The 17532-nt window shown below is 44.5% G+C and overlaps 3 protein-coding genes across 6 annotated transcripts in view; all 3 read left to right on the top strand.

The window, feature by feature from the left end:
* Nucleotides 1-8269, top strand: part of hoxa3a (homeobox A3a) — a 28835-nt gene extending 20566 nt beyond the window's left edge. For 3 of the 4 annotated variants that reach the window (XM_020614181.1, XM_020614178.1, XM_020614179.1), the window contains exons 2-4: nucleotides 667-727; nucleotides 4227-4806; nucleotides 6669-8269. In XM_020614181.1, coding sequence (XP_020469837.1) covers nucleotides 4344-4806; nucleotides 6669-7453 — 1248 coding nt within the window. In that variant the 5' untranslated portion in view covers nucleotides 667-727; nucleotides 4227-4343 and the 3' untranslated portion in view covers nucleotides 7454-8269. Of the gene's footprint in view, nucleotides 1-666; nucleotides 728-2041; nucleotides 2413-4226; nucleotides 4807-6668 lie in introns of those variants that run through there. The other variant, XM_020614182.1, reaches the window with a different exon arrangement.
* Nucleotides 8270-11071: 2802 nt separating this feature from the next.
* On the top strand, nucleotides 11072-13727 carry LOC109968131 (homeobox protein Hox-A2a). Its single transcript, XM_020614190.1, has 2 exons — nucleotides 11072-12122; nucleotides 12677-13727. The coding sequence occupies exons 1-2, from the start codon at nucleotides 11759-11761 to the stop codon at nucleotides 13399-13401; spliced, it is 1089 nt and encodes a 362-aa protein (XP_020469846.1). The 5' UTR covers nucleotides 11072-11758; the 3' UTR covers nucleotides 13402-13727.
* Nucleotides 13728-17065: 3338 nt separating this feature from the next.
* The window catches only part of hoxa1a (homeobox A1a), a 1555-nt gene continuing 1088 nt past the window's right edge, over nucleotides 17066-17532 (top strand). The window contains exon 1 of the mRNA XM_020614195.1: nucleotides 17066-17532. This exon is cut by the window's right edge and continues 264 nt beyond it. Coding sequence (XP_020469851.1) covers nucleotides 17172-17532 — 361 coding nt within the window. The 5' untranslated portion in view covers nucleotides 17066-17171.

The following is a 17532-nucleotide window of genomic DNA, read 5'->3' as shown; positions in this document are numbered from 1 at the left end:
GTGTCGCTCCGCCAGGGAAACGAGAATATAATGGAAGACGGAATGCCATCCAGGACCGCGCGGCCGCGCCGAGGTCACGGCGCTCCTGCTTGATTTATGGGCGCGGGGACCTGGGGAAGATGGTGCGCCACAGCTAATGACTATTCGATCCGTTTGTGGAGAAAATGCTTAGCGGCCAGCAGGGAAACAACAAAACACGTTATTGGCATAGGCCCATTTTTATGTTATCAGAAATATTTCTTTGGTTGTGATGTTGTTTTTGTCCTAGCATAGTCAAAGGTTATGAATTTATTTTGAGGGACATTTGGCTGTAAAATCCTAAAAGCAATCTAGATTTTATTGTTCCTCAAAGCTGTAAAAATGTTAATACTTAAACGCAAAGCCTGCTGTTGGATCCAGATATTGACCCAAAGGATTGTTTTTAAAATACTTGCATTGAATTGGAACCGATTTGTGTTACGCTATTCGACAAACGCTTATTTAAACACAGGACTCAAACAATAAGGCAGAACAATCATTTTATTATCTATTATCTATTTGGAAATAAATTTCACAGAGCACATTAAAAGGCGGTATTATATTAATAATACACTATTTAAATATAATGTCTTTTTTAAAAATGTATCGTTGTTTATTCATTTGAGCATTTTCCCCTCCTCATTGTAGAAATCCAGCCCAGTAAGTTCAGGCCATCGCACGGTCTCCGAGACACCTTGAACTGCCTTAGGTAAGTCTATATATCTTTATTGATTTGTGTTATGAATGCTTGATGGTGATATCCTTACTCAGTTTTTAATAAGTAGCACTCACGCTCACCAACGCACTGGCAGGGAGAGAAAAGCAGCTCGTGGCTTGTGCGTTTCCTTGTAGCAGCACTATGACCATCCTGAAAGCCATAATTCCTTCTCTTCCACTTGTCTTTGTGTAGTAATTTGTCACCATAAAAGTGGTGAGGGGAATCGCACTTCTTGGAGCGGTGCCTTACTCCATTCAGAAACGACTTTCTGTGAAAGCCATCTGCTTGCAGCTGCTATAGTTTATTGCACTGGCGTTTTAAAAAAAATTGTTTTTCATTTCGTCAACATTTCTTTTTCGTTGAAGTCTTATTATGCTCGGCCAACGCCACTTTTAACTCTCCTCAGGGCCACATTATAAAAAAGGAAACGACTCAGCATTTCAGTAAAAGACAAAGAAGTAAATAATTACACAATGTGGCACTTCACGTTTGTAAGAGAAAAAGCCGAGTTGGCTAAAAAAAAAAATCCTCACGCGTGAATTTTTGTCCCACTCACTCTCCCACGCCGCTTCTGTATTTTACCTCTTGTAATCATTGAATTGTGTCCCAGAGACTGAAACCAGCGAAGAAGCTGCAGCTCTGAGAAGCTTTTCCAGACGTTCTTCCTCCTGTATGGCTGTGCACAGAGCTGCCATGCAGAGGGATTCCCCCTGCCGCCGGCTGTCCTCTCCCTCTGCTCCTCGCTGCATGTCCTCCGCTTTGCCTTTGGTGATGAAACTTCATGGCATTTTTCACAGCCTCCTCCTGGTGTGGTTTTCACTTGACGTACACGGAAAACGGCTTTGATCTGAAGTTGCTTTCTAATACTAAAAATACAAATAGAAGCCATTCAGGCAGACGCTGAATTGAAAACGTGCAGCTAACAAAATGCAGGTTAATGATTAAGCAGCGGATAGAAGCCCTTTATGTCCTATGGAAATGGGAAAGCAGCATGGTCAGCGACCCAATATTCCTTTGTATTCTCACCTCTCCACAATTTCATCCACTGGGCTCATGATTCCACTGCAGGATGTGGAGTAAATAATATTAGATTTCAACACTTTAGGAGCGAATTGTACCGTATTGTTGTTTCTATACACACTATCTCATTTGGCTGGGGGAGGAGGAGGAGAGGCAGTCGCTTGATTTGAACTGGCTTTCCAAGGCGCTACTTCATTTGCATAATTTTTCTTGTCTATAGTGACGCTCTGGTTCGGGGAGTTCACTGGTGTCTGCATGATCCCGGTGAAGGATCACATAGCCCAGCTTAGCTTTGGCTGTGTTTAATATTGCTATGAAGCCCTGGTCATTGCTCCATAGCATGACGATAAATTCGATCTTGGGGCTAGATAACTCTTATCTCGCTGACCCGAGCGCTCACGCCTGCTTTCGTAATCTTGGTTTACCCATACACGTCGAGTAGGGGAAAAAGAACAGGAAAAAAAGGAAAGGGGGTTCTTTCGGCTCTTCCCTTTTTTGTTGTGGCTGCTAATGCCTGGTGTATGGCAGGGCGCAGTCTGCTACTGCTGCCGCTTCACCCTGCCTTTAAACTTTTCTCTGGATTACTGCTTTGATCGATTTCGTCGCTGAATGAGAAAATATTGCTCGGTGCTCTGCATTCGTCGTCAGAGGATAAGGTAAGCAGGCCAGAATTAGACTCCCTCGGTTGTAAATGGCGGAGTTTGTGTGTCGTACGGTGATTTATCACCGTTTGACTTAGATCTCGGTTCAGGAAGAGTTCACACACACAGTCAGGCAGCCAGATTTCTCTAACATGGAGCAGAGGGCTGCGCAGAGAGCTCAAGTCTGTCTTTTGTCTATCTTTCACTGCCATTTATGACTGTAGCAATGGCTCTCCTGGAGATATGCACCACATAGCTTTCTGAAATCTTTTCCAGGTCATCCTGAGTACAGACACACTGAAGACATCTTCTCTCAGTTTGAGGTTTAGCTGTGCTTAGGGCAAGCCCGGGGCGCATTTTATTCAGATTTGCTTCATGTTATGCACGGCTGCACAAACCTGGAGTTGTTCCACATTTTTCTCACTCCTTTGCGGTCAATTAATGAATAGATATTCCAAGTATATGACTGCTCCTGGACTTCAGTAGTGTATACCTATGAACTGTGAAATGTTTTTGCTGCGGCATCATTATTGTTGATCAGACAATACACCAGGGCCTATTGGTGTCAGGAGGTAAAACGTGAAATTATGGTTGCAACTAATGAATTAAATGTTTTCACATTATATGCTTCTATAACAAAGGCGATGGGCAATGCTTAATGCTAGTGCACACAAAGGAAGTGCATGAATTCAGAACCAAGTAGTAAACGAGTAAGGCGGGTTTAATTTTGTTTTGAAAATTACTGATTCTTCTTCTTATTATTATTATTATTATTTGGAAATGGTTCAAAATCACATTACAGTCCACATCACATTAAATATTCCACATTGTAAAACACGTGCCCACAGTGACCTGCAGATCTGAATCTGTTATAGTTTATAGTTTATAGTTTCCTCAATAATCTTTTAGGGGCAGATCGCCACGGTTACCTGCATGAATTATGGTGTTTTAGCAGCAGGCTCTAGCTGTGTCTTCTCCTGCTTTCTGTCCGTCTGAGCACCGGGCCTGGTCACCGGGTCCGCTCATTCCGTGCAGGTCGTCCCGGACCACTGACCCCTATATATCACCGCCACGGGCCGTTGCGCAGACAGCACCAACAGCCATTATTATGGGCCTGCGAGGAAAAGTTCATGCAGTGGTCAGGGTGCTGCATGGATGCCTACCCGGTTTTTCAGGTTTCCTTGTGGCTTCTCCATTTGTCTTGCAGCATGGAAAGAAAGAGAAGAGAGGAGAATGCCGTTGTTTAACGCTTTGCGTCAGGTTGCATGGGAAGCACGGCGCATTGAGGTCTGCCCTGTTACTAAAGAAAAATGTTTATGCAATATGAAAAATAAAAATGGGTTACACCTTATACACCAGATGGATTGTTTTCACCTGCTACACTGGAAATAAGATACACTGTTGGTAGAATAACACTTTAACAGACATTATTTTCCTGTGTGGTAACCCAGGCCTTTCCTGCAACAGTACCTGTTTAACCTAGCGCCTTTTTCCTCCCCCATAAGATGATCTGTAATTCTATATTCACCTTGGCTGTTAATAGGCTCAAAGGTTTAAAACGCCATGTTGTTTCTTGTTAGGTCCTAAAAGTGATTTGGCAATCTGAAATGCTTTCGAAAAGGTTTTTTTTTTTAGATGTTGTTTGGCACAGATGGTAATGCAAGGTTAGTGCGTGCCTTTGTGCCCCGTGTAAGCCATAAGGTAAACGGTAATAGTCTACAGAAGTGCTGGCCCTACTTGTCTCCATAGTCTCCAGTGTCAGGCCTGTATTGAGAAGTAAGATGGATCGCCACCATTTCTTCTCCTCACAGTGCTTCTTGTAACCCTAGGTTCACCCGAGGAGGCCATTGGCGGAGAGGCGTCACGTGATCACAGGGTGCCAATGTTATTCTACAAGGGTGTCAAGACCCTGTCAGTTTCTGAAATAAATATTGGGAAACGGCGAGATGCAAAAGGCAACCTACTACGACAGCTCCGCAATTTACAGTGGCTACCCATATCAAAGCGCAAATGGCTTCAGTTATGATGCCAATCAGGTTCAATATCCCCGGGCTTCTCATGTGGAAAGTGAATACCATCGACCTGCCTGCTCCCTACAGTCTCCTGCTGGCTCCGTGGCCCTTCAGAAGCCGGGGGAGATGGCGGAGAACTGCGACGGGACCGCAGCCATTCAGGCGGCGCAGTCCAAGGGTCATCCCGAAAGCAATCAACCGCAGGTGCCGGTTTCAGGCCCACCTCCTCCCCCACAATCCCCCGGTGCTATCAGCCAAAACACAAACAACGGGCCCAGCCAGCCCAGTGCCAAGAACGGCTCTCCGACCTCCACTGCTCGCAACAAACAGATCTTCCCCTGGATGAAGGAATCCCGCCAGACCACCAAGCAGAAACCCACCAGTAGCTCCAGTTCAGGTACTCACAACCTAAACACTGCTGTTGACACACACACACACACATAGCCTCTGACCACAAAGGTGCATATATTTGTTGAGAGAGAACACAATATTAGGAGGAGTGGGTGATTGGTAAGAGGTCAAGAGGTAGGGGGACAAACCGCAACAGTACCCTTCCTGGAAAGGTTATTTTTTTCTCTGTGCCAGTGCCACTGAGGTGTTCGTTTTACTCTAGCATTGTGGGTCAGTGGTTTGTGGTATTATATTGCATTATATTTATATAATTTGCTCCCTCTGCAGGGTTCCTGGAGTTTTTCCAAGAACTGCAGCCAAGACAAAAATAACCACAGAGTGTAATCAACACCCCTGACACAGTCACACTATAAGGAAATGTTGATAAAGGGAGTCAAATCTTACTGAATATTGTCCAAAGGATGGTCCAAACACTATCAGCGGTGTATACTTTAAGGTTGTAGACTTAAGAAGAATCATGTGCTTCCTTTATTCATTGTCCCTGTGCCCTACAGCTGACCTGTTCCTACTGTAAACACACATCTCCACTGATCCCATAATGTTCCCGAAGAGACAACAAACACGCACAACAGTTGTTTCTCTGTGTCCTGCTGTTTTGATTAGAGGGAAGCTTGGTGGGGCGGAGTTAGGGGGGTATTTGTTTGGTGATGTTTATTTGCATAGATGCAATGAAAATGCACAGCTGTGTGGCTGCATTTTAATTCATGTTTGGGAAGGTGTAAGTTCAGTCTTTTAGATACGTTTTACGCACATGTGTAAGTCAGGGAAAAAGTGATGGATCAAGATGGGGACTTTGGCTTTTACATTGGCTCAACTCAACTTGTGTAACTCAGATGGATGGGCGGTTTTGTAAAAGGTGAAATGCTAAGCAAAGTGGCCTTTTATTACATTTTTATGACTTCTGTTTAGAGGCGGTGTTTTCGTTAGTTGTATCAACACATTGAGTTGTTAACATCTATGAAAAAACCTTGTTACGCAGTAACAGTCCAGACATAACGTTTTCCCAAATGGGTTTCTTTTAAAATGACGCCTTTTAAAAAAAGATGAGTGCACAAATTATCCTTATCACATGACTGCCCTGCATACTTGCTCCCACTCCACGTGTTAACTTCTGTTTCATCTCTGTAATAACGTAATGGGTCAGGTTCTGTCATGCTGCATTCCTTTTACTCCAGGTTTGGGCGAGAGGTAGTGAAATTTATTGACTGTTGGTCGCCTGTCACAGTGGTAAGTAGACCAACACGTTTCTATTCTGCAGCCAAGACCCAACCTCTTAGAAGGGGGGCTTAGCAGTGAGGGCAAGACGAGTTGCTTTACACATCCAGAGGAATATATAACGCTTGTGTCTGCACTACTCGTGTGCTACGGGCGGGAAGATGAGGGTCAAAATGTTTTAGCGGGAAATCTGACGTTACCTGGTTCCATAGTTATTGACCTATAGTTACCAATTTTTGCTTTGCAGCTATGTACTTAGCACACAGGCCCAGAGTTGATTGTTAATTGCCTTATAGAGCCCTGATGATAACCCTCGTGCTTTGCAGTAGGGAGCTGATTTATCAGTATGTTGAGATGCATGCACAGACAAGCGAGCACATACATACGTGCACATTAAGAGGGAGGAGGGGGAAAGGGATGATGATAAAACCTCTGTTTAAGTAGTGGAGCAGGCCATATTTATTCTAGTAAACTGTTCCCCACCCTCTCTTGGTGGTGGGGAGTTCTGTTATCAGCTGTGTGCGTGTCACGGTTCTGCTTTCACTCTCACTCTCCTGTCTCTGCCTCTGCACCCCTCTGTGTGTGTCTGTAATGGATTACTGACTGACATCCTACTCTCCTCCTCCCTGACAGTGGAGAGTTGTCCCGGAGACAAGAGTCCTCCGGGGTCAGCAGCATCGAAGAGGGCCCGGACAGCTTACACCAGTGCACAGCTTGTGGAGTTAGAGAAGGAGTTCCATTTTAACCGGTACCTCTGCAGACCCCGGAGGGTAGAGATGGCCAATCTGCTCAACCTCACCGAGAGACAGATCAAAATCTGGTTCCAGAACCGCAGGATGAAATACAAGAAGGATCAGAAAGGTGTCGGGATGATGCCTTCCCCTGGCGGACAGTCCCCTCGGAGTCCTGTGGGCCCGGCTTCCAGTGGTGGTGGAGGATACCTCAACTCTATGCATTCTCTTGTAAACAGTGTACCTTATGAATCCCACTCCCCGACATCTTACAGTAAACCTCATCAAACCGCATACGGTATGGCCACGTCTTATCCCCCTCCTTTGAACAGCTCCCTCAGCAACTGCCCGCCTTCCCAGAAGAGGTATCCCGGCACAGACTCGGCCACGCCCGAGTATGACGCGCATCCTCTCCAAGGCAATGGCAACTACGGGACTCACATGCAAGGCAGCCCCGTTTATGTCAGCGGAGGTTACATCGACTCAGTGCCCAATTCTGGGGCCTCTGTTTTCGGTCTGACCCACCTCCCGCACCCACCGTCCGCAAACATGGACTACAATGGAGCAATCACAATGGGTAACAGTCAGCATCACGGAGTGTGTGATCCGACACCGACGTACACAGACCTAACGCCGCACTACTCTCAGGGAAGAATCCAGGAAGCGCCCAAACTGACGCATCTGTAGCGGTGGCGCTGCCCGGATCACTCCGCCCATTGTCTTATCCACCTCCAGACACTTTACTGCTTTGTTTCTGCGCCTTCCCACGGCTTCCATCTTCTCTCTGCTTTTCCTTCTGTTTTTATAGTCTGATGTGTGTAGTAGTTTAGGATAAATAATCACAATTTGCTTGATTTCTTCTCTATTTGCTCGTCTCATTGTCTCACAAAGACCTTTATCTGGGCTGTAGGATGTCTAGAGTGGGAGGGAGGGGGGTACAGTATGCATTGCCATATTTAATCGTTTCTAAAATCTTGTTTTAAAATTGCAAACAGGGTATTATGAACATATGTTATTCTTTTTAATGTGAATTAGTCGGTGTTTTATTTATCCGCAGCTGAAGAATTGTGTTTTGCATTTTGTTGCACTTGTGAAAGGATCCTTCAGGAGCCATGAGAACGGATTGAGGGAGTTACGTTTTCAAAAAACAAGGGCCATGAGCATACACGCAACCTCCCCTTGCTTGTGTTTTGTTCTATTGGACTTCTTCAGTGTTATTTATTTTAGTTGGTGTACAGATTAGAGTCCTTTGGTATTGTTTGACACTCCCGAGATCTTCGTGTGGGGGAGAAGGTTGGTGGAGAATTAGCGTCTCGGCCCTGGATCCAGCCCATACATGCAGTGTGCAGCAGCAGCACGCCGTGGTGCACGTCTAAGCCTTGTTTTCATTCTTATCTTCTTCGAGGAGGTGTTTTATTAGTTTTATTATCTCAGCGAAGGTAAAATCAGTGAGTCATGCAATAAGGTTGGAAAGAAAGACACAGGTTAGCAATGTTTTTTTTAATTGAAAGAAAGAAAGTTTTTTTTAATTGAAGGAAAGAGAAACAGACCCCCCTCCCCCCCCTTGCCCCATGTCATACATTCCATGCTGCTCCAGTTCGAAGAAATAAATAAAATAATTGAAATATAACAGATCCTCCCGTTTTAATTTAGACGCAGCAAAAACATTTAACATGATCAGATAATTCAATTCAAGACAGTTTCTAAATATTACTACATACTTTTAATGATATATATTTTATGTCAGCATTAAAGCTAAATTGCAGTTTTAGAAAACTGGCAGTATACGAGAAGCCTGGCAAAATAACAAGTCAAATGTTTTAATATGAATCGGTTTGTGATAACTGGTTAATCTATATTTATGCATATAAAATAAAACGAATCATTAGCGGTATTTAATATTCAGTAACATTAAAGTAAATGGCAGCAGATGAAGTCAGATACTGAGTAAAGCTACTTGATTTTCTCCCCTTCTCCCTCCTCTTGATTCCACGTGAAGAAAACTCTCGGGTGGCCTCTTCCCCTCCTCTCATCTGCGTGGGCACATCCATAATAATAAAAATGTCAGTCGGCCCCTTCTGGAGACTCTGCGAGGAAACAACAAGCTAAATGAGAAATCGTTGGAAAAATAATTCCCTGAAATGTTCAGTCAGTCAAATCCGGTCAGACAGAACACATGCTGAACTCGAATCATAACGGGGCTTTATTTGGCTCATTATTCTGCAAATTTGCAGATGCCATCGTAAAGCCAGTTCAATATGCAGGACCTCGGTTATAATGGTAGTTTCAGGAAAGGAAATTATCTGTTGAAAGCTGAAAGAGAGGCCACGTATCCCTTTGTGTCTATTCTCCTAAAATGAAGGGACTACAAATGATCTTACATTATTTACATTTTTTTTTTTCGTTGTTTGCAATTTATTTATGTTCATGTAATTTCACAATATAATCCAGACACACATGGAGCTAAAGTTATTTGTTGTTACTTTCTAAAATATAAATGCTCAGGAAACCATTTTTTTCTCTAGTTAAATAATTTTCTAGCTTTCTTGTCAAATTCTTTTGTGCCATGGTCAGTCTCTATGATTATCTTAATCTTTGACAGTCTTATTTTTGCACCAACAGATTTTTTTCAGCCCAGTCTGACTGATACAGGAGGGCATGAACATTACTAGCCCTGACATATGGTTAGCAGGAAAACCTAGAACAAATGAGCCATGGTCTGTCAAAGAAAAAAAAAAAAGCTGATGCACTTAGTATTTCTGCATCCAACACACACACACACACACACAGAAAAACGGTCGCACACATGTACACGCATGCACAGAAAGACTGATTTGATCCATATGCGTCATACACAGATAACACATAAATAGCGTTTTAACTTAAACATTGGATTTGCATTTCTTTCATTACATTTCTCTCCGTGGGAAAGTGCTCCTAAATCAATCCTGCTGTAAAAGACAAGTGTGTAGGACAGGCCGGGCTCCACTAAATGCTGCCCACCCACTCCTCTCCTTACACACAAAGCCTGTGCGTAATTCCGAAAAAAAAAGTCATCCATCTTTTCCCCTAGCAACTCTGTCCTCCACCACACAGTCCTTTTCGTTTACAAGTCTGAATATCCACCTAAACGACAAAATACACGTCCTGGTATCAATTCAGAGATAAAAGCCAGGTGGGGAACCTTACTCACCGCTGGCGCATTACCACCTCCTCTGAGAAAAAAAAAAGGTCGCATATTTTGAAGCTAGATTCTTATTTTTCTTTTTAAAATCCCACCAGCGACAGCCCGGTTATAACTGCGAGCAGAAACTGGTTCTAATCTGAGTGGCCAGTGTTTCTCGCCGCTTCCTGGCTGCATTTGATCCGGGGGAGAGTTAGAAGCCTTAAATGTGTTGCGAGGGCACCGAGCTGTCAGACCTTTTGGCGAGTAAGATTGATCGCGCACAGGCTTCCAGGACTCTTTGTTTGGTATATAAGCAACAAACTGAGAGAGGCCTACCACTTCTCCTCTTCCTCTCTCTTACTCACTAAGCCATTTTTAATGAAAATACAACATGTACTGGTTGACGAAAAACATCCCAAATGTGGCATTTCACGGAGCATTTTGGAGGAGCTACAAAACAAAACGCTGCAGAGAAGAGCAATGCAATAACATATGCGTGCACATAATAATAATAATGGGCTTGTTGTAACAGCGGTGTTTGCTTCACTGCATTTTCAGGTAGAACTGATAATGAACATACAGCACATTTCCTGTCTCAGCACTGTAGCTGCTGTACCCCTGTAAACCCTGCTCTTGTCTTGGGGTTTTCCACTTTTAACATGAAAAATAAAATCATTCTAAATATTAGAATAATGTTTTAAATAATGTAATAATCCTGACAGCCTTTGGTTATCGAACAATTTGACTGTTAGCAATCACAAAAGAAGGACTGCTTGTGTGTTTAAGCCATTGTTCATAGGTGTGTGTAAGAACATGGGCGCACATGACCTCGTTTTAAAATCGACCTTTTGTGAAATAAACAAAAGCCTACATGCTATGATAGGGTCAGCAGAAATAGCTTATAATAAAACCTCAGTGTTTACAAGTGCGCATGCATGCATGCCTGTGTGCGTTTACAACTTTTCTGCAATACAGTTGTAAATGTTAAATCGCTATTATAGGATGAAATTGTCAGTACGTGTCAAATCTGTCAGTATTACCGTAAAGAATGGGCGTTTTATTGCAACATGTCAGTGGATGCATTACATATTTTATTATTATGTATCCTTAAACAATCCTCTCTTCTTGGAGTCCACTGAAAACAGTGGATTGTTGGACTTTGTTACTGTCGAGATGTCACAATATCAGTTTTTGGAGCGTGTTTTTCTTCACCTCTGAAGCCTGACTCTTGCCTAAATGAATAGCTACTGGCGTGAAATGTGTTGCCTCTGTGTGTGTGTGTGTGTGTGTGTGTGTGTGTGTGTGTGTGTGTGTGGTGGGGGCGTTCTCGACTGACATCCTCAAACAATACGAGAAAGAGGAGTGCACGAATCCGCGCACCCTAGGCTGGGCTCCTTGCCTGTAATAGTGAGCGTCAGCCATTCTTAAAAAACACATTTTGTAGCTTAGTGGACTGGACTGGAAAGGCGAGAGGAGGCTAAACGGAGCGGACAACGATGTAAATAAAAACAGTCATCCCCCAGCTGAGCGAGGCGTTCTTCGGCTGAGTTTTTGGATCAATCAGGCAGACAGTAGCTTCTTTTGATTAAAGCCCAAATTGTCATTGGGCAGAGGTAATCATGTGACAGGCAATTCGGTCCAATTTCAACCTTGTCTCCATGAATTCAATGGTTTAATAGTAGCTCGGTCCCCATACGGCCGTAATCAGTGAAATAGAAAAAACACCACCGGGATTTTTTAAATGTTTTTTTCTTTCTCGTCCTCACTGAGCCGCAGCATTTATAAAAATACGCGTGCAAACTTTCCTCGGCTCTCAGGGAGCGGAGATGAATTACGAATTCGAGCGAGAGAGCGGTTTTATCAATAGTCAGCCGTCGCTTGCTGAGTGCCTGACATCTTTCCCCCCTGTCGCTGATTCATTTCAAAGTTCATCAATCAAGAGCTCGACGCTTTCACGCCCGACACTGATTCCTCCTCCCTTTGAGCAGACCATTCCCAGCCTGAATCCGGGCAGCCATCCGCGGCACGGCCGGCCCAGACACAGCCCCGACGGATGCAACCAACTGCCCACCGCCTCCTTACCCCCGGAGTACCCCTGGATGCGGGAGAAGAAAGCCTCCAAGAAGAACCACCTGCCGACCTCTACCGCTACCACCATCTCCAATGGACCCGTGTGTTTCTCTCCGAAAGGTGGGTGATTTCAAAAAGCGCTTACTGCAAATAAAAGTGTTCACTATCTGTTGTTAAACGTGACCCCACAGGCCTTTTCTAACAGAACAAACAGGCTTCAGTCATTTTAGCTGACACATTTCTGGTTGCTGCTTTGCTGTGACTGTGAATGAAGCAAGGAAAAAGTTTGGGTAAAGTTTGATGCATGATGTAAGATGATTTATTTCCCTAACCGTAGCATAGTTTTGATGTGTGACAGTAATGAAGAGTGATGAAGTGCCGTCGTTGAGGAGGGCAGCTGGAGCATTCATTAGTAACCCACCCCAGCCTGGACCTCACTGCTTTCACAGTGCACCGTGTTCGCCTCACGCTCATGCTGTGCCTTATTTTTATGTGTACAACTATCTTTATGCAGTAATGATTTTTTTGATAAAGGGTGTACAGGCTAGTAGCTCAAGCGGCCATTTTGCTGCGGCGTGTTGTGAGCCACTGCTTGGTGCCATAACGTTAGCAAGGCTATGCAACCCTTGTGTTCCACTTTTTAATCTCACGCTACCGTGGTGCATGTTTTCCAGGCTCGCCTGAGATGGTGGAAAGCAGTGGGGGAGGAGGGGGCTCCCGTCGGCTGAGGACAGCATACACCAACACACAGCTGCTGGAGCTGGAGAAGGAGTTCCATTTCAACAAGTATCTGTGCCGACCGAGGAGGGTGGAAATAGCGGCCCTGCTGGACCTGACTGAGAGGCAGGTCAAAGTGTGGTTCCAAAACCGGCGCATGAAGCACAAGCGGCAGACCCAGAGCAAGGAAAACCACAACGTGGAGGGGAAAGGGCCCGGCGCGGAGGACGGCATCCACAGCGACGAGGAGAAAGAGGGGCCCGTGTATGAGCGGAGCGGGGCCCTGCTGGAAAGGGATACCTGCTCCTTTCAAAACAATTCCCTTAGCTCCACACAGCAGCTCCACAATGGAGAGTCCATGAGCTTTGCTGCTGCGCCGCTGAACAGCAATGACAAAAATCTGAAACATTTCCCCAACCCGTCACCCACTGTTCCAGGCTGCATGTCAACAATGGGCCCCGGCTCGGCATCTGGCCCGGACAATGGCGACAGTCCCCCGGCCCTGGATGTTTCTATACACGATTTTCAACCTTTCTCGTCGGATTCCTGCCTACAGCTTTCCGACGCAGCTTCGCCAAGCTTGTCAGAATCTCTGGACAGCCCCGTGGACATTTCTACGGACAGTTTCTACTTTTTCTCAGAGTCTCTAACTACAATCGACCTGCAGCATCTGAACTATTAACTATGAAATCAAACAATAAGCGGTTTTTGGAGTGGGGGATAGATATCAGGCCACGATAACTCTAGTGTTATTTGTATATTCGGCACATTTATTCTGTTATTTGACTTGACGATTAATTCAAGGTAAGGATGAAATTGAATCACTGACATTACTGCTCAAACGTGGTTACCATACTTGTAGTTACCATAGAAAAGTGATCTCTTGGAATGGAAATTATGAGTGTATGTGAATAATTATATGATATTAGGCCTATGAAACCTGGTCATTTTTTATTTTTGTATAGCTTCCAATGTCTTGAATATTTTTGTTAGAATACAATTAACTTGATACAACCTTTTTCTGGTCTTTTGAGTCGTTTCTTTGCCTATTTAGAGAGCGGATATATTTTCTTGAATTATTCATGTACAAAATATGCAAAATAATAGAAGTAGGGCATGAAAAGATAGAGACGTTATGCAAATTTTACAACAGGTTGGCAATGAATATAAATAGTTTATCCCGCATTGAGTGGAGAAGGCACACACGTTTGAACTTTTACTTTTATTATGGAATTTAATTTTATAGTTTAAGATTTTTTACGATGAAAAGTTCACACCTAAGACTTATGTTATGTTACGAAAAGAATGACAACGCAGGCCATTTTCATATAAAACCTTTCTGATGAAACTTTTCAATGTAGTAAAATGACTTGCGTATCTGACAGTTAGCACCTTTTTAAAGACAGTGGTAATGTTTTTACACACTATGCTATTTTATGCAGAAACAAAAAATACAGATTATTTTTATTTTCACCTTCAAACATCACTTTGTAGAATAAAAAAGCAAATACGCCAGCACGGATCTTAGCATGACAGGGCTCTTAACAGCGTGTGCATGTTGCAGGCAAATACCCGAGCCTTAGGGTAGCCTGTTTGCCTTTGGGAGCTCATAAATCACTCCGTGGCATGAATGAGACGGACATTAAAAGAGACCAATTGTGGCGTAATGTGCACAAATAAAATTCCACTTACATTTTCATATGGGACTCCCTAATTCTTGGGCTGAAGGGGCAGAGTCTCGGCATGCATTTGGTAGTAATTCTTTTTTATAGCTTGTTTAAACACGACTCTGGCTGGGCGACAGCGGCAGCAGTAGCAGCCTGCTCTTATGAGGATGTACTCTTTCCTCGTGTGTTAAAGGTGACCCAAACTCAGAACAGACTACTTGTGGACTGTATGTGATTCATCAGACATACATTTACTAAGAATAGTTTGCTTATAATGCAAAGAGAATCATTATGCATTATTTCGCTTGCTTTATTAACACTGTGAGGGGTTTTGGGGGTGGGGGGGTTACACTAGTATAGAAAGTCGTAGCTCAATATAGGAATTATGAGTGTTCTTGCTCTATTGTATTGCACTTGAGTTGACTTATGGGAATCAGTTATTAGCATATGCACAACTTGACTCAATAGGTTATTCCACTTTAACAGTGTTGTGTGTGAGAACAGCCAAAACAACCACCGGTTGTGATGCTGGCCTGTGTGGATCAATTCAGAAACTCACATACTCACAAAATTTATAAGCTCGAGAGCTCAACGATTTATCGAATAATCTGGAAGCCATAAACAGCCCATCGACTGACTGAACATTAGACTACTGGGCAACTGGAGGGTGGTATGAAGGAGAGGCTGATCCTGCACTCTTGACTACCCACAGGGCCAGTATAACCAAATCATTCCGAGACAACGCGCCTATTCTGCACACATGGGTTCACACAAAGAGCCAAGAATGCTCCAAGGCCTGGCAAAGTTTCCACAGGCAAGCAGAGCAGGATCCACTGCGCCCACTCACTACTGTTGTAGAGGCAGCTGGGAAGACAGGAGAGGAGAGGGGAGGGGGTGGGAGTGTATTGACCCCACTGCGCTTTCTTTCACTAGTGGGAACTTTGCACCACCTCTTTACTTTCTGTACCACAATAATGAAAATTCCAAGTGTCACATTTGTCAAGACGACTGTGTCTATTACAGGATTACATGTCATCTATTTGCATCTAACTCTACAAGCAGTGGTGCAATAAGTATTTCAATATTTTTGGTAAAAGCTGCTGTGCTACACTGTAGCATCACTCAAATCCAATGTAAAGCCTTGCACTCAAAAATGTACCTACAGAACAGAAGTGCATAGGCAGCCTATTAGCAAAAACACATTTCTAATAGTATCAAAGGTATTAAACATGATCAGGTTATTATTCATGCTAACTATATCTAAGCAGAATTTTATGGATACAGGTTGAAGTGGCACAAGGTTTCTAATTTAGACCATTATACTCAGCTTTCTCTGTACAGTGGGTAAACTCTTAATCTGAAAAGTGAAGTTATTAAAGCTAAAGTATTGAGTAGTATACTCAAGCAAAGTACAAGTACCAGTACAGAACGACTCAACAGTACTGGAGACAGTCACTTCAGCGCATAAAAGATGATTTGAAACACACAGCAGTAGGGTCTAATCTATCTACCACAAATAAACAGTGAAAATATTATTCTAAGTGTTTACGGCCAGCGGGGGCGCTCATCTCTCCATGTGATCCTCTCTTCCTGCCTCCCTCCCCTCCCCCGTCCTTCCCCAGCTAGCTCGGTCAGGAACTCTGCTATCACTGCCGCAGCTCTCCCACACACTCCTTTTTCGTGGCCATTAATTTCTTCAGCAGCATTATTTGATGAGCTTAACTGGATAATCAGCCCACACTCGAACCTCAGGCTATGGGTGCGTTATAGGTCCACGACGGGCCCCACATTATCAAATCATTTGATCACTATACATGCATAATGAATACATGTGGGAGTGAAATCAGACCCCATAACCCTGGGAAAGAAAATAATAATAATAATACTACATCATCCTAATGTTTAATATGTTGGATTGTCGTTACATCACCTGTGACCTCCCAGCAGGAGCTGAAAAGCTGCCAGACATTCCTAATGCGACCTCGGGGTTTATAAAAGAGCTCTCTTTAACTGAAATGAAGTACTTTTTGTCTGTGTCAGGAGTGAAACCGTTCTGCCTCTCCCTCTCTGCCAAACTGTGACTATTTACTGAGCAAATCCCTCACAGTGGTAAAGCGTGAAACTGCAACGGACTGGGGCAGTGACAGCCCGCACATAGCCCGTGGCACTGTCACTCTGAGCTATCCATTCAGCAGAGAACTGGCACAATAAAGACACGCATGGATGACACACGCACCACTACGTGTACATGTAGGCACCCACACAAACTCCTATTCTCCTCTCTGTTCCAAAAATACCCGTACCTGAGGTCAGAGTGCTAGGTCGTCCTCACGGAGAGGTTGCAGAGGGCGAAACGTTAATCTTTCCCCCAGCCGGTGTGCGCACAGCCGGGGTTAGAAGACGCTGTGTTTGCCATTCCCCGCTTTTCATGCGACCCGGGAGCTCTCCACCTCCGTCTGCCTCCCGGCTCATTGTTTGCTCGGCCAATACATTAGTGGCGACGTGCGTCACCTTGATCGACGAGCGCCTGTAATTTAAATAGCCACTCAAACACCAATCTGTCACCGGCTGAGGGGCTAAGGACAAGTATCTCACTGGCTGACCCTGGCCCACGTGACAGCACCCGTTCACTGATATCAACCCGTGCGGCCCCCTCCCTCCTCTGTCAGGGACAAAAAATAGGTAAAGGTTGACACGGTCACTCAGGGTACGAGGGGAGAGAGGAAGTGACCAGAGGGTGTCTGCAGAGTGGACGGTCCCTCGGTCCCGGTAGAACAATGCTACAATGAGCAGCTTCTTAGACTACTCAGTGATGAGCGGTGAAGGTGGCTCATGCTCTGTCAGGGCTTTCCACTCGGACCACGGGATTACAACTTTTCAATCCTGCGCCCTTACAGTCGACAACTACGGGGCGGATGACCGTTTCATGGAAAGCAGGGCTTCCCCTGACGGCATCCCTCACCAAGCAGGGTCATACCAATCTAGTGTGAGTTCTCTGGGCCTGGCCTATGGGGCCCACCCGGCCTGCAGTTCCAGCTATGGACCCCAAAGTTTCTGTGCTACCTACAATCATTACGCGCTGAACCAGGAAGCAGACTCTTCATCGGCATTACCACAGTGCGGCCCACTGATGTACTCGGGCAACA

The sequence above is a fragment of the Monopterus albus genome, unplaced genomic scaffold (genome assembly GCF_001952655.1).
Source record: "Monopterus albus unplaced genomic scaffold, M_albus_1.0 scaffold143.1, whole genome shotgun sequence".
Classification (NCBI taxonomy): Eukaryota; Metazoa; Chordata; class Actinopteri; order Synbranchiformes; family Synbranchidae; genus Monopterus; species Monopterus albus.
This window is presented reverse-complemented; position numbering and strand designations above follow the sequence as displayed.

Excerpts from the sequence above, each read along its gene's own strand:
- LOC109968131 (XM_020614190.1), top strand. The coding sequence starts at position 11,759 with ATGAATTACGAATTCGAGCGAGAGAGCGGTTTTATCAATAGTCAGCCG. Across the intron at positions 12,123-12,676 it reads CGTGTGTTTCTCTCCGAAAG|GCTCGCCTGAGATGGTGGAA; the intron begins GTGGGTGATTTC and ends CATGTTTTCCAG.